At 40.6% G+C, this 16,851-nt stretch overlaps 1 protein-coding gene across 1 annotated transcript in view; it reads right to left on the bottom strand.

The window, feature by feature from the left end:
• The window catches only part of gramd1a (GRAM domain containing 1A), a 35,056-nt gene that overhangs the window by 15,549 nt on the left and 2,656 nt on the right, over positions 1 to 16,851 (bottom strand). The window contains 11 exon segments of the mRNA XM_044208297.1: positions 426 to 572; positions 1,181 to 1,334; positions 2,583 to 2,886; positions 3,650 to 3,768; positions 4,727 to 4,807; positions 5,158 to 5,253; positions 5,471 to 5,574; positions 5,799 to 5,883; positions 6,079 to 6,099; positions 8,357 to 8,576; positions 14,520 to 15,659. Coding sequence (XP_044064232.1) covers positions 426 to 572; positions 1,181 to 1,334; positions 2,583 to 2,886; positions 3,650 to 3,768; positions 4,727 to 4,807; positions 5,158 to 5,253; positions 5,471 to 5,574; positions 5,799 to 5,883; positions 6,079 to 6,099; positions 8,357 to 8,576; positions 14,520 to 14,989 — 1,801 coding nt within the window. The 5' untranslated portion in view covers positions 14,990 to 15,659.

Raw genomic sequence — 16,851 nt, 5'->3', positions numbered from 1 at the left:
CATTCATAGTTCCCACAGGTCCTTGAAATGTTTGTGAATAGTCCAGTAAGCAGCAGAGCAACAACAAACACTGGGTCATAACTGTCACTGTCTCGACAGGAAAAACTTGCTCTCTTGCGCTTAATAATATGCAACAAGTTAATGCAAGTTCTGTGGTGGTTGCTGAAATGCATTCTGGGCAATGTCGGAAGATCACATCATCATCACAGCCAAACAGTTTCATAGCACGAGAAAGAACTCAGATCTCTCAAACATGGGTTCAATGACCCAATAAAAACAAAAAGTGCCTTAATATTTCACCATTAATAATCAAAGGGAGTTGTGTAACGCTAGAGAAAACCTGTATTTTTACATGCCAACTGTGTACAAGCGGATACAAATTTTTGCCCATCATATTTATGTGTGTAGTTGTGTGTTTTGCCCACCAGTAAAGTGTCGCTGGGAGAAGAGGTGCTGGATGAAGTGTGTGTCCGCAGAGAAGAGCAGGTCGTGCAGCTTGTCTACACTCATGCGGACCGCAGTGTTGATGTGCAGCCGCCCATTCAGGTCAGCGCAAAACGACTCCACTTCACCTGGAGGTCAGGAAGAAAAAAGAAAGAATTCACTTTTTTTGGATTTTATTTCAGTTTCTTGTTATTTTAGTACACACAATATTTTTAGTTGTGGTTAAACTTTTATCCCTGTTATGTTCTGAGTTATAAATCCTGTGCAGGAACTTATTCTTCACAGAGATCGGGAGGAAGGGAAAATAAGAGAACTCACTATAAAAAAACTTTAGCACCTTCATAAAGACAAAGTTATTTCACAGTCAGATTAAAGCCAACAACCTTAAATAAGCACAGTGAATTAAGAAGACACCACAAATATAGAGTAGAGTTTAAAAATAGTATAACATCATAAAAGGCATCCCATGAGAGTTAATCAAAATAAGTTTTAAGATACAATTAATACTGGATCTGACACTGAAAGTCCAACTCTAAGTCCTTATGGTAGATTTTTAAAAGCCTTTCGCTGATTTTTAGTTTACTCAATTCACAAAGTATATCATTAAAATTAAATATTGTTAAAAACAAGTTACCATTCAAATATATGCATTCTAATCTAACCATCTATTTATATAATTTACACTTTCCCATTTCTACTGGGTTCTTGTGGCAGTCTGTTCACCCAAACAACTCACTCTCTTCTTGCGTGTCAGAGGAGTTGCTGGGGTCTGTGGGCAATTCTTCATCGTTGGTGATGTCCAATGAGGAGAGATTTCCCAGACTGGTGGTTTGCCGGGGCAGCATGTGATTGGCTGACTCAGACAGGCTGTCCCCTCCCTCTTCCAGATTCTGATGCAGTGAGGGGGAAAAAAGCGCACCAGAGGCCAGTTAGCAAGAGGTTTGTAGGGAAATCACCCCATTGTCATATGACTTGAGAGGAAAGAGGCCTCAGCTGAGCTGACCTCGTGTTGACGCGGCCTGAGCAGACATACCACTGCAGCCGTGCAATTAATCTGAAACCAACACACAGTCAACACAGCACCCCATTTATTCAATTTAGCTTGGCTTGGGCTTAATCTGTCCATATCAAGATCAAGACTGCAGGGGAAACAAGCACAGCAGCTGTTTTTGAGCAGACTGACTGGACATAGAACCAATCAGAAAAACTACACAGTATTCCACATACCTATTTATATTCATCCTGTATTTCTTGTCAAGAATGTTTTGTCTATTTGTATTATATTTTACTTCATTTTATTTTCCGTTTTGATTGACTTTAGTTGTGTGATTAAATGCATTATTTGTGCCTTATCTAAGCATTGCAGCTGTGTTTGAAATGTGCTTTACAAATAAACCTGCCTTGCCCTAGATTATTTATTTCTGGAATCAAGTGTCTGTTTTGTACAGTACAGTCATTTGAATGCAGTTAATTAAAAAAAAAAAAAAAACTATCACAGGTATAGACAGGGCCAGATTTGTATCAAGGCTTTACTATGTCACAAATATTGTAGAAGGGTCATGCCAGTAGTGTTTTAAGAGCCAGTGAATAGTTGATTATGGAGAACAACTCCAGCAGACAGATTAAATTACTACATCAATTTGAGTGTTAAAATGACACTACTAAGCCCTACTAATGTGAGCTTGTACTGGATATGTTGTATATGCTGCAAGTGTACAAATTAGATTTGTTTATCAAATACAACAAGAATCACAGCTGGCTAGATACCATTATTTACTTACTAACACACTGACATTACACAGACACAGAATCCACCAAATCTATCAGTGGAACAATAATTACACTGCACAAAAAAACTATTATTAGTTACTTAGATTTTGTGTGTAAAATGTCTACATTGTGTAAATCAAGTTATTACAATGTGCAGAAAAAGGTTATTTTCAATCACAAAGTAACAAAGATGATAACTGCTACATTATTTTTTCAGTCTTTCATTATTCTTGCTCAACTGTCTTGCACAGGAAGTAATTAAAAATATGACCTCTGATGTGATCAGAGTATGCATTACACTACATTGAAGACTAGCTATTGCAAAGTTGTATGCCTAAGTATGTATGGATGTCAAGAAGAACACTCACAAAGGAGGCAGTAGCAGAGGCCGGGGCAGAGGCGTTGGTGGGAGTGGTGGATGGCAGCGAGCTGTGGGAGCTGTGCGGGCTGAGTTCGAGGGGGTCAGAGCTGAGTCTGCGTCCGGATGAGGAAGGCACCTCTATGGGCAGACAAGAGGCAGAGGAAGGGGGAGAGGAAACCCCGAGGTTGGTAGCTGAGGGAGGGCTGGCTGGACCGCAGGGCACCAGGGGAGGGGGAGAGCTGCCCGTGGAGGGAACCGACACTGAGCTCAGGTCTAGTAGATCTGTGACCGACAATGAATCATCTCCTGGCCTGGGGAACGGAGGTAGAGGAAGTGAGAGTGAGACAGAGACACATACAGAGAAAGACCCAAGTGTTTGTTAGAGAACTTAGGGACAATGGTAGGAAATATTTAACCGACCAGGCATTTAATCCAATTGTTATGCTAGCTGACATTAAAAACACTAGTTGATAAAACTTAAATTAATGCATTGGATAGGAAAACAAACAACAAAAAAAACAAAACACATACACACAAACCTGTCTCTTAATAAGCGAGGATGCGCTTGTTTGGTTAAAGAAAGAGCAAACTAACCCCTCAAGCTACATGTATTTTTCACTTGGTTTGGTGGTATTTGCACATTTATGCAACCCGAGAACATGATGAGGATTGTTTTTTCTACTGCTTTTTCTGTTTTAGCAAGTAACCACAATAAACTTACAATTTAGGTAAGGTAGACATTTACATAACTGACGCTTAAATGTCAATGATAGTATACAAAATTCCCAGCACTAGCAACTGTCAATCAATAGGATTTAGTAAAAAAAATACATAAAATAAATTTTCAAAAAAGCACACTCCTGTTCCAGCTGACACAAGCTTTACTCAAAAATGTTATCATGTTTCTAACATACTCATGCATTGTAAATTTAAACAAATTACACAGAAAGAAATAACCAATTACACATTACCCTCATACAAACTACTTACTCTTTCATACATACAACAGTATAGGACTCTCAAATAATACGCACTGCACCATATACTGGCATGTTTTTACACATGAACACTTACAGTAGGCCATTCATGTGTTCGGCAGTGGGGGACACATAGTCGTCGTCTTCACTAGTGAGGCCCAGTTCAGTGCCGTAACACTGGTGTACGATGTGCCAGAGCTCTTTGGGGGATAGAGACTGTAAAATAAACACAAAACTCTTATTGAGTAGCCAATTAGTTCAAATAAAAATGACTGATTTGTTCATTCATGTATTGCCATAATGTATTACACAACAGCTCTACAGCTCTCTCTTCTTGCATTCATGCATAGTTTAGGAGTATATGTAGACTGCATGGCTAGTGTGGCTAACCCTGACTACATGATACAGAGAGGTGTATTTACAGGTCTGGAAAGCCTCTGTTCATTGTGTTATATAGTGTGACAATTTTGATTGATTCTCATTGCCCCTCGAAAGCCAATGAATTCTGTAAATAGGATGAACAACACATAATGAGGTGGCGCTTAAGTAGTCAATATGATATGACAGAGTGAAAATAAGGACAGCCAACCAGTCAGGACACAGCCACTTACATTACCTGCATAATACAGGGAATAAATTCATAAGGGTCACGCATCACACAAGACTTATTTTTTAGAACCAATGACATTTAAATAGTCAATCAACATATTTCTGGTCGTTAAATTCTGCTGACCTCCATGATGATTTACACCTTTAATCCATTATATCATATCAAGTAAGTTTGAAGTTAACACTACTGATTCTAATCACAATATAGCATTTGATGATTGTTCTTGACAGCGACTTTTTGTTTTGTTTGGCAACCTTTTGCAAGTGTCAATACCTGACACTGACAAGTCAACATCTTGTAATGTTTTCACAACATGTTTCATCTCGCTGTCTGTTGCCTTGTGCTTTAATACATAGCTGCTGTGTTTCTGCACCAGCCCTGTCCAAAGTCTATGTCTACATTCAAACTCAGCAAATAACAGTGATTTAAATTGTTCTCCCAAGCCTGTGTTTGTGGCCATCTCCTTCTTCTTGACACTGTGTTCTATTCTAAGATGTTAACTACTAGCTGTGTCACGCCAGGCAGCAGCATAAACCGCCAGGAGGGTGGGAGAGGAGGTTGTACCTTGTCCAACAGTGCGTTCTGCCACAGACGGAAAATCATCATGAAGCTTCGATCCCTTGCTCCGAAAGATGTGAAGAAGTGCTGAGAGGGTGAACATCAGGGGGAGAGGAAGGAGGGAAGAAAGGAAGGAAGAAAGAAGAAAAATGTGACAGTAGATTCGACAGATGTTTTTTTCTCTGTTGGTATGTTTTCTTTGTCATGGTCAGTGGAGATAACATTGAGTCAGCTCATACTGCTTCACTGGCAAAAAAATATCATTTAAATTAAACCATATCAAGAATACTTTTCATGCTTTTATAGCAGCAGTTAACTTAAACTGTAAAGGATAGAGAATGTGTTAATAAACTACAGATAAATGCCCCTGGTATGACGTACAAAAATTAAAAGGCTTCAGTTCTTTGAAAACGATACTATTTGTGCTTGCGTCTGACCTTCTCATTGTCAGTGCTGATCTGGATGGCGTTTGGGATGAGCTTGGCAGTCTTCTCCTTGGTCATAGAGGTCACGTCTTTCAGCAGGATAGTGATCTGAATAGAGAAGGGCAGAGATTTACTGTGTGTATGCTTCAGTGTGTATTTCTGTGTCCGATACTCTTATCTCACCAACAGCCTGAGCGTATCTATATTGATCTGCAAACAAGTGCATTAAAAGGACTTATCTGATTACAGGTGTGACATTAACCAGGTTATAACAGGCATGTGTTTGACTGTGTGCAAATGTGTACACAGTGTGTAAATGACTTACAGTGGTTTCCCAGCGGAAGATGTTACTGTAGAAACAGAGCCAATTCTCTGACAGATAAAGGCGACCCTGAAGCAGTATGTCCTTCTGCAGAGCGCAAGAGTAGTCTGAGAAAAGAAACAGGAAAAGAAAAGATGTCAATTGACAGAGAGTTACCTGCTTGTATCAGAAATCATTTCAACTATTCAAGAGTTTGATGTGAGGGGTTTTGCTGAGTATTTAATCTTCTTGAATGCGTGGTGACACAGGTGTAGCTCGCCCCACTTGAGCTCAGCACACACAGAGTTGATTATATGCCAACATGTCTTTGACGCCTATGTGTCTCACTCACCCACTATAAGTCGCTCTGTATCAGGAAGTTTCTTAAAGAGTTTACGAAAATCCTCATTCCGCTGTTTGTATGTAGGACTGAGAACCTGAGGGTGAGAACAGGAAAGAGAAAGGAGAACATGGTATTCTACTTCATAACTAGCATGCACAGCCTTGGGCTGGACTGTGATATTTGGTAAAAACAAGTGAGAAAAACACTGTTTACTTAAAGGATAAACACTAAAATCAAGTCAAGTACCACCTATTCAATGCATGAAGAGGGGCTGTTACTATATACTTACATTGTACCAGCTCTGCATTTTCTGTAAAGAAAAGAACAGCATACTTAGTAATGAACAGTACTCACATTTCTCTGTAACAATAAAAGGGTTATAGTACAAACAGATTTTATACAGGTATGGAAAATCTATCAGCATACATAGTTTTTGTGAAGTAACTCACTTCGATATTCATATGCATATGATCCTGCCAGTCCAGTCCCTAGTCTAAGCCTGTTTTATGTAACCTTGAGGTTTTGCAGTTTTCAGAGCTGTCAAAACGATCGCCACTTCTCCATTTTAAAAAAGTATGTGTAACCAAAAATTTGGAACCAGTCCTCAATTCCCATCCCTATCAGAGTTTGTCATGGTTGACAAACTCCGATGGGGATGGGAATGGCAAATTTTCCGATCCATCGGAATCGTATGCCTCCCAGCTTATCAATTCCTTTTATCGATGCCGACATACCGGTTGGGCTAGTTGCTCTTCTTTCCTTTCATTTCCTCGAGGGCAGGGCTAAACACACACAGATACACAACTAATGCAGCAAAGGGTAAACAGGTGAAGTGTTTAAGTTACTGGAGTTGACGACAACTGGCTAATGTTCCGTTAAGCTGAAATTTAGCTGTGGTGTTCAGATGCACTTAAACTTAAACCAACAGTGAGTAAGAAAAAGTATAAATAATGTGTAATTTGTTAAGCTACGTGTAGAGGAAAAGTCTACTAACTTTGAGTTCGTGCACGTTCGAATAAAAGGGGCATGTTCTGCAACGCAGGTAGGGTTTTTCATAATGGCTCATGTTCCGTATTTTTCCCCAGAAGAATGCACACTGATAATATCAGGGTATGAAGAGTTTAGAGAAACATTAACGACCAGGGAGGCTTGTTGGCAGCGCATTGCCGACACAGTAAATTCCTATCTTTATAGTGTTCTTGGTATATTCTCTATTTTGTCTTACGGACTCTTCTTTTATTTGTAATATGACTGAGACGCAAGGTTCTGTGCCGTATTAGGGCCAGTAGGCGATTTCGGGGGGAATGACATTCTCCTTGTTAGCAAAATGATCAAAATCCATCCCACTCAAAAGATGCTATGTAATTTGTCTCATAGTGGCACTTCACATTGCCACTTTAACAATCGCCACAATCTCGGAACATATGAGACATACTGGTCTCCCACTGGGCCATCCCCCCTGTTAAAAATTAACAAATCGCCTACTGATTAGGGCCATTAGGTTATTAAAAAAAAATTACGGAGCCAGAAAAATCACAAATTTAAAGAGAAACACTGAAAAATAGTGGGGGGTTTTTGTCAAGGAGCCACATTGCTTCACTTTGTAAATCTGGGGCAACCTCATCACACCATAGACACTGCCACTTGCTGTGTTGTTCTTGTGAATTGGGCCTATTCAAAAAGAAAACAACATAGTGATGTGGATCTCAGAGAATTTCCAAGCTTTTTCTCTCGTAAATTTACCACTTTCATTTCAGTTTTTTTCTGGGATTATCACCCCCCCCTTCCTCCCCTGGCTTCGTATATTATGGACACTGCAATCTAAATATGTGAAAACAATTAGGATAGTTCAATTGTACACATGGGCTACATCCCAGAAACTGACCCATTAATCAAGGGTAACATCGAGTTAACCACAAAGATAACCTCCTCAGAGCAGTTTAGAGATGCAGCGTAAATTGCCATGACAGCATACCTCGGGTAAAACTTATCCACCTTTCATAGTACGGGTTAATCTGGAAGTTACACCCAACGTCACAATGTTACTCCTGACGTTACCTGGATAAGGCAATTACCTCGCTTCATAGAACAGGCCTCTGGTGTGTATGAGACTTTACTAGCATGGAAGTGGAATGCCATTTTCGCCAACCAGAAACATTTTTGGTTGTTTATTTATTATTAATTTCTTTCAAAAGTCTAACTGAAAATGCAACTGAAGGATGAATGGTGCATTCATGCGCAACTGTTTGTTAGCTTGTTATTAAATGTTGTTTTACATCAAACTCTACAAAGTCATCATGAAAATGATTTGAGTCTTGATAAGGACACACCACAGGATTGTAGAATAAATTGTCTTAGTCAAGTCAGTGAAAGATTTGTCTTTTACTCACACATAAAGCTTACATAGCAGTCATACTGTATATTGAACTGGAACGCTGGTATTAAGTTCTTGCCTTTAGCCTTACCTCTCCATGTCTAGAGACCTCTCAGCAGCAGCAGTTTTAGGATTTAAGTTTAGCACCCATCTATATAACACATTACCTTGATCAGTGGATATTCTGAGTTACCTTGGCATTGCGGCTGAAGTGGCGAGAAGCAAGTGGGTAGGCAGATGTAAGGGAGGAAGCAGAGGGTATGGAGGGCAAGGGACTATCTGAACCTCCTCCTCCTCCACCATTGTTCTTCTCTCCTCCTCCCTCGCTCTCACTGGCCCTGCCACCCCCAAGGACCCTGCGCCGCAGGGAGGGAGAGCTGCCGGGGGTGCTGCGTGGAGAGTTACTGGCCGTACTGGAGACAAAAAAGAGAGAGATTTAGAGAACAGAGGAAACTCTTTTCATTGCTAAATTTTACTCTGTAATGCCTTTAATGTCACGCTATGAAGAAAGGCTACAGGCGTTTCCTATTTGATAATATCATGCTATCTTAAACTGCCTACTGAAGACCAAAGAAAGGCCATGTAAGGCCAGTGTTATCAGCTGAACTCATTTTGACTGTACAGCAGCCAGACAGTGATGGTATTTAATGATGTTCAGTAATGAGTAATTAAGATCCAAAAGTGTAACTACAAAACACAGGACCAGCAGTTTCCTTCAAATAAAAACACTACCAAGTCAGAACTTCAGAGAGGTTTTCAATTAGATTTTCTTCTGGTGAACTTGAGTAAAGACAGAGATACAGAGACAAGTGACAGAAATGTAATCGATAACAACACGGCCCCTTTCTCCTGAAACAATGTACAGAAGGACTTGAAATTGTCAGAGCTGTCATTGCTTCTAAAATTGTTTTTATTTTATCTAAGAAGTTTTAGAAAAACACGTTTTTTACATTTTAAAAGAATATTGTCTATACTCTTTTGTAGTGTGTGGCAGTTGTCTTGGTCGGTCTATCGTTTAACAATGTTTTCATGCTTCCCTCTTGGTCGGGTCTTGAAAAGGAGATTTCAACATTTACTTGGTTTAATAAAAGAAAAAAGGAAAATAAATGAGATGAGTACAGCTTGGACTCTGCAAACTTGGTTGCAGTTGTCAGTGACAGGAGCTGGAGAGGAAAAGGTCAAGATAAGCCAAAATTATCATCTCCAAGGCAACACCACTGATGGCTGGGACAAGGAGCAGTAAATCTGGGGATCCATCCCTGAAATTCACCAGGTTCGTTTTATAGGAAAATAATTCCAGAAATATTATAATTAATGTTATCTAATGCAGCGATTTAATCAGAGCAGCAAAATGACAAGTACCATTAAGTTATCTTTAAGTAAACGTACACAAGGCCAGCCGGTGCCGTAAAAAGGCTTGTTGTGCGGCCAGTCAGTGCGACGTGACCAGTGATGTCAATCTGTCAGCATGTGTTTACAAACCGGGGCTAAATCCGTCAGCAACACAAATGTAAAAGGCTAACCGGCAGCATTGCCAGAATTTTCGACACAAACCTCTAGATATCTCTCTGGTGTAGTTAACCGTATTATTGTCCTCACACGTTGAAGCGAAGCGAGCTTACACAGATCAGCTAATGGGCAGCTAGCACACCGGCTACCCAAAAAACAACCCAGTCCAGAAATCTCGTTTAAAACACTATATAACAGGACAAACACCTAAGAAACGAGACTAAGTCAAACACGAGTCGTCGGGAGGGATTAAACAACTCGTTTCAGTAAAGAAGCACTAGACTGTAAAAGGATGGAGGCTGCTATGGTCAGTGAAAAGGGATGGAGGGGTGGGGGACTCCAGTCAGACAGTGGGACCGACCGAGCACCGACATAAACATATAGCTAGCTATCAGTTTAAACTGCTAATATCAGACTGACTGTGATTTTACATAAACTATACCTGTCCTGCCCACGTTGCCAGTGGGATTTGCAAGCTGTGACTCATTTGACACCACACCAAACGTGCATGACCGGTATGAGGACCAAAGACGGATTACTGCATAGCATATGCTATTCACCACACAAGAGGAGACTCTCTTTATATCACTTACTCGAACATGTCATGAGGCGTTTGCGATCCAAGTGATATCCACAAAAACACACGCACGTTGCTGCTCACTATTGTATCAATATGGCACCTATGTTCCTGGTATGTGTGCGTGCAGCTAAAGCAAGCCAGACGCTACAGGGGAGTATGTCCGCTATTCTGCCGTGTTTTCTTCGCTTAGCCTCGGGGTAGAAATTCGCCCATCGTCCACCGTCCCGCGGTCGGATGTTAATTTCTCATCCTGGCCGACCCCCCCTGCACCTCACACCCAGGTACCGGACGGACCGCAGCTCCCTACGTCGCTTGCAGGACCCGGTGACGGGCTGCAGTCTCTGCGTCCATTCGTAATCCCCTTTGCTACTAGGGAGAGGGTGGGGGGAGGAGGGAGGAGGCGGCTCCATGTGTTGAGCGAGGCCTTGCTTTTTTTTTTTTTTTACAGTGAGGTGGTGCTGAACTGGGGCAGAGTCAAAACTGAGGGGTTTTATCTGAATTTAGAGGAACCAGCATCTCACAGACAGCAGGTCGCAATAACATGAACACCGTTATCTCTGTGATGAATGCTTTTTTCCACATGTGAAACACTGACTTCTGCAGGCTCTACATGCTTCCTCTATTCATTAACCCAAGGGATGTTCAAAACAAGCTTCCGCATTCATTTCTCCCATTCATTTGTGAGGATCTGTAGCATTTCCAACAAGAAAGCAACACAACAGGCACTGTGAAAATAATTGTCAGATTAATCAATAATTTAAAAAAAAAACATTAGTTGAAGTTTGGTTGTTCATTTTTTGGGATACCTTCACACTATCAGATGGAATCCCTTGAGTATAGCATCATATACTTAATAAATAAATAAATAAATAAACAAACAAACCGGTTAAAACATGACTTGCATTGTAAATACGGAGACCACGTCTGCCTGTAGTGAATCCACCTGGCCAAAGCCCAGAGCCCACAAAATCCCTTAACCCTCAAACCCTCTCTCTGTCCATTCCTCTGGATTAGAGTCCACATCATAATCCACGCTGGGCTGAGCCAGGCCCACATCTCCACCATTCTGTCTCCTGTGTAATCTGCTTTTCTGAGGTTCACCAATGGCCCATAATAATGTTAGAGTTTAATGGGCTGGGTGGGCATTGAGAAAGGGGGAAAATGCAGCAAGCATTTTCCTTCCTGCCTATAGAAAATATTTTATTTCAATAGTGCAAGAGAAAAGAGTGTAGTGCAAGTGTACTTCAGTGAGAGCACAGGTCAATGTCTTTGAGCTTATTATACACACTGTACAAAATCCAAAGAGTTTAAAAAGGTACAAACTTTCCATAATACAAAACAAACAAATATCACTATAATAGCTGATTAGCAAAAATGGGTTCAAAGTAGACACAATTGTGCTGGACATGAGATACTGACCGGCAACAGTGAAAGAAACTCTAAAAAAATGTCTGAAATCAAGTTACTGTCAAAAGTGGACAAATATTAAGATAAACACACCAACTGAATGCAGACTATTAGTGAACCAGGTGAAGTCACAAAGCTGTACTTATACGGTGTGGCAGAAAGAGAAAGAGAGGTCACAATTACAATCAATCACAATCAGCCAGCAGGTCACGTGTTGTTGATTTGGCTGTGGTAAACATCTTTTGCAATTAAAGTTAGATTTTATCTCTGAAAAACTGACAACTTTACCTTGGTTAAGTCAGGTGTATTTGACAATATATGTGTACATTTGTACAGAATCTTATTATACAGTAGTGTAGAATTTTAAAATAAAAACATCTGCTCAATACTCAACCTTGGGTGCTGGTTGATTACACAGTTGATTACCCTGTATATAAAAAAGGTGCCATGTTGTGTCTTCAATAACAAGTCAGTATGGCCCAGGCCATTTCAAACAAGGTTATCTCACAGAAAACTGCATGTCCTTTCGATATATTTCCTGCACTCTGCAAATGGACACATGAAACACTCAAGTTCAAAGACATGACAGGAGATAAGAGCTTTACAGATAAATAATACCTTATTCACCAGTATTCGATATGGAAAACAACTGATATATGAACTTAGTAGGTCACTTAATAGATTTATCCCTCACATATACAAAGATACTGACCTGTTAGCCGTTCCAAGCTCCCAGCTTTGATAACTGCTATCAAAGTATTTTCATCAGTGGCCTTGTACTGCAAGTAATCACACTAGTAGATTTGTCACTTAAAAAAAAGCCTTGATTGCCTAAGGTGGAATCTGACACACAAGACATAACTTAAAAATGCAGGAAAACAATTCATCATATGTTTAGGACCTACAGCCACACAAGCTTAGCAACTTAGATCTTTTGGTGTCCTCTCTGAAAACTATCACTGATGCATCTCCCTTGAGTAGCGTCCACTGGACGCTCACTCTGGATGAAGACAGAGACAAAAATGATTTGCTGTGCAACAGCCTGTCTAAGGAGCCTTTATAGCAGGTCTGGTTTTAAGGCATGATCAGGATAAACAGCAGCATATAGGTTCAGACTTAAACACCTTTCAGACAAGCATAACATGGGATAAACCTGCGTAAACAGTCTGAACAGGTTAACATGCAACCAACTTGTGTTTAAAGTAGGGCTGACACAGCTTTACTTAAATAAAAAAGTGAGAACAGAAGTTTCTATAATATTTATAAAATTACTATATTGTAACTAATTAATTATTACAGAATTACCAAGACTATATAGTACACAATGGCAGGACTTGCCCCTCTCGGCCATAAATTCTACTCTTGCCAATATTAAAAGATACTTGAACATGATTATATACTGTGAGGTGCTGCATTAAGTTTCTATTAGTTTTGCATTAGTACACTGCATATCTGGTGAGAAGAGTCCAAATGTTTCTTGAGCAATAATGCTTCCTGTGCGTTTTAAATTTAGAGCTGAAAACCCAAGATTAGATATCACTAAATTTATCTTTGGTTAAGTGTGAAAAGGGTTATTTATTTCTTCTGTTGCTAATCTGAATTATGGTTTACATAACCCTAGACATTTGTTTGCCAGAGCCTTACTCTGTAAAAGGCATATATATATATATATATATATATATATATATATATATATATATATATATATATATATATATATATATATATATGTGTGTGTGTGTGTTAGGATTTACCTAACAGTGTTTAAACAGAAACTTTCACTTGCTTATTAAGCTATATAAACATATGTTTTTCACTATAAAAGGCCATTGTCAAACCATCATTGGAAGGGTCATAACTCAGATCTGGATATTATGTTTCATTGATATCCAGCAAAACAATATAACTGGGTCAATAAAATGATATGTAAATGAACAGGACAAGGGCACAGCTGTTTATATGGAGCACAGGAGAGAATCACCCTCTGCTTGCCCTCTGTAGCCCACTGCGGTGGTGCCCAGAACCTCCTCTGATTGGCCTCACATGACATCATCAGACTAAGAGCCCGCTCCCATTGGCTGAAGGTGATGTCATGCTACCGAGGAAGGATAAATGGCACACGAACCCCGCCTCTAGCTCCTTATGACCGTCCTAGCTTTGTTTTTCTTTGCTGCCACAACAGCGGTCTCACTTTCTTTGTTTACAGTTTATATAACCTTGCTGTTTCGCATTTTAAATAAGAGGCCATCTTTCCTTAAAGGTTATACTATTCTTTTAAAAAAACACAATCAATTGCAGTTCATATGTAGTATGTTTGTTTTCTTAGTTTTAAGTGCAGGGTAGCAAGGGCATTTCTTGCTTCATCACTGAAATTCTACCATCTGTGTTGAGTGTTGGCCTGCTTTTTTATCTGACATCATAGCGTACCATGAATCAACTCAACTTAATCAGGATTTTAACAGTGTAATCTGTCCTCACTAGTTTTAGCCATTAGCTAATTAACTCCACCCTGTTTTAAAATAGCTGGCCTCGTGTGGCATTTGAGAAAAGTCGACTAAGCGTAAATCTGTCAGATGTAAGGCCTTTTTATTCCCCACCAACATGCATAAATGAGAGGCTACTCACTCCAATCAGTCATTGCAGGCAAATCTGCTCTCAGAAGGCCTGAATGCAAATTGGCTGAGATTTTACAGAGCTATAAGCGAAGAATACACCTGAGACAGTCAAACATAGTGCAGACGCTCTGTTATAAGTCACTGAACCCTATGTGGTGCTGCTGTTGTAAGATAAGTGAGCTCTCAAAGAGAGAACTGTTGACTGAACGAATGAAGATTTTTATTTTTTAATCCAGCACACTAACCTGCAGCTCTCCCAGTCAGAGTCTCTGCTGAGCAGGCTCCTGAGGGACCAACGGGAGCGGCGGCTGGGAGAGGGACTACGAGACCAGGAGCGAGACGGTGGCAGGAGGAGGTCCTGTGAAGGGCTGTCCTGACCTTGCTCTTCCCCCTCCATCTGACAGGTCACAGAGGAGGAGGGAGAGGGACTCCGATGTCGAATGGTGCCCTTCTCCGCGTTCTCCTCTATTACAATTTGTGTTTTATTACCCCATTGTCGTTTAGGAGTGCAGCCTTGCTCTTCCTCATTTCGTTTCTTGGTTCGGGTCCTGCTGCGGTGAAATCGACCGTGGCGGCTGGAGCGTAACAGTCTGGGGCTAGGTGAGCGAGACCAGGACTCTGTATCTGAGGATGGTGGCAGGACAGTCAGCGTGGGGACAGGGATGGGCTGAGCCAGAGTGATACCTTCTGGTTCCACAGGAGAGGACATAGTCATCTTCAGAGCTTTCCAGGGGTTAATTCTCTCTTTCAGTCAACTCAAGGGCACCAACAAGGGCTTGTTTAAAGCCTTTAGACCTTTAGAGTTAAGGCTGACCCTTGACTGACCGAGATGTTCCGGTCATGCTTGCGTTTTATATATTTTAGAAACAGGATGGGTTAGCACATCAAGTACTCCCTCTGGATAAATCAACTTATTATGTAACACTAACCATAATTAAAGATGACTCAGTATTCTCCAAATTTCCTGTGAACTTCAGGAAGTGTCTTCACATCAGGCAAGTACTTTTTCCCCATATGCAGTAAAAGTTGGAAGTTGACAGTAGTATGGGTGTTCCTTTACAGTTAAAAATGATGCAGCAGGGAGTTGGAAGGAGGCCTGTCAGACAATTTCACAGGTATTATCAATCTATTTTCTTTAGGCAATCCTTTTCCAGTTGTCCAGTCTGTATATAGGCTATGTTGGCAAAGAGTGACTACATGCTCTATCATCCCTCTCCTGTGTTTAGCTCTGCACCTCTTGCACACTGTCCGGCGTTTACTTTCTTTCTTCAGTACTTCGCTCTCCTCCCTTTGAAAGACTTCAAGCTTGCATTTGCATTATCAGGCTCATCTTTGCAAGAGTTGAAGTCTCAGACAAAGACAGATCTGTGTCTGGAAGTAGCTACCTGAGGAGTGAAAAAGCAGAAACTTTCCATTCAAAAGGCTGACCTATATCTGACTACCACTTTTCTAAAATGTGTTTTCTTGAAATATTAATTGTTGAACTTTCCCACAAAAACAAATGATTGTGAGACTACGACCATTCCTGTCTGGTCTTTGATACTGCCAGTTCTGGGAATATAAGGTATCATATGACAATGATGATGATTTTCAATGACATACTGTTCCCGTTAGAAGGCCGATCAATAGGATTTATTTATGTTATGTGCATTCTTTTTGCCTGGGTTTGAAGAATTGTTTAATTATTTTAGCAGTTATTCAAGATTTTCTCCCTTCAAGTAACTCAGAAACAGCCAAAACCAGCTGAGCATGGATGGGACCAACTGACACCAGTCACTGTGCGTTTATCAGTGGACAGACACCAAAAGAAATTTCACCCCCCTCCAAGACTAGTCCCTGGACAAAAAAGCAGGTGCTCTATCTAAATGCCAGCATTTCTAAACCTTGACTTCCAAACACACAGCTGATCCTAAAACTGTCCAGAAAGAACAAACACACAATCTCACACAGCAACTACCAGACACTGAAGCAGACATAAACAACACCCTTTGAAAATATGTAGTTCACACATCCAATAACAAGGTCTAATTGCCACTGTAGGCCACCAAGGTCATAACTAAATGAAAACATACTGCAGATGTGTCCTCAAACAAGGAAGGGTTGTGAGTGTGTCACGCCATTGTTTGCCTTCAAAGCAGGCACTTCCAAGGCAAGGGCCCAAGCACTTCTGACAGTATTTACTGTGATCTGTTTGAACAAGAACAATCTTGGCACAGACTTGTTTGTCCAGAGTAATCCACCATAATCCCCGTGCAGCCTTCACTCTTTGGTCCACAAAAGCATGATCTTTTTGCCTTAAAACACAGGCTAGATCAAGCTATTATCGTACACATTACACGCAGACCACAGCCAGATGGTCAGATGCAGAACACTATGGTACAAAGAAGAAAATTCAGTTTCTGCAGTGTGGAGCGAGGAACAGCTGATCCTGCGATTCATTACTCAGCATCGTTGTTGCTCTGTTCACTTTGGTTTAAAAAACCCAACACCTGAATGATCTGCAGTTATGTGAAACACCGCCAACCACTGATATTTGTTGACATGATAATGTGTGCACACAGAAGGACAAAGGGGTGT

Source organism: Siniperca chuatsi, linkage group LG9 (assembly GCF_020085105.1).
Source record: "Siniperca chuatsi isolate FFG_IHB_CAS linkage group LG9, ASM2008510v1, whole genome shotgun sequence".
Lineage (NCBI taxonomy): Eukaryota > Metazoa > Chordata > Actinopteri > Centrarchiformes > Sinipercidae > Siniperca > Siniperca chuatsi.
Note: the sequence above shows the minus strand (reverse complement) of the source record. Positions and strands in the feature narration are given on the sequence as shown.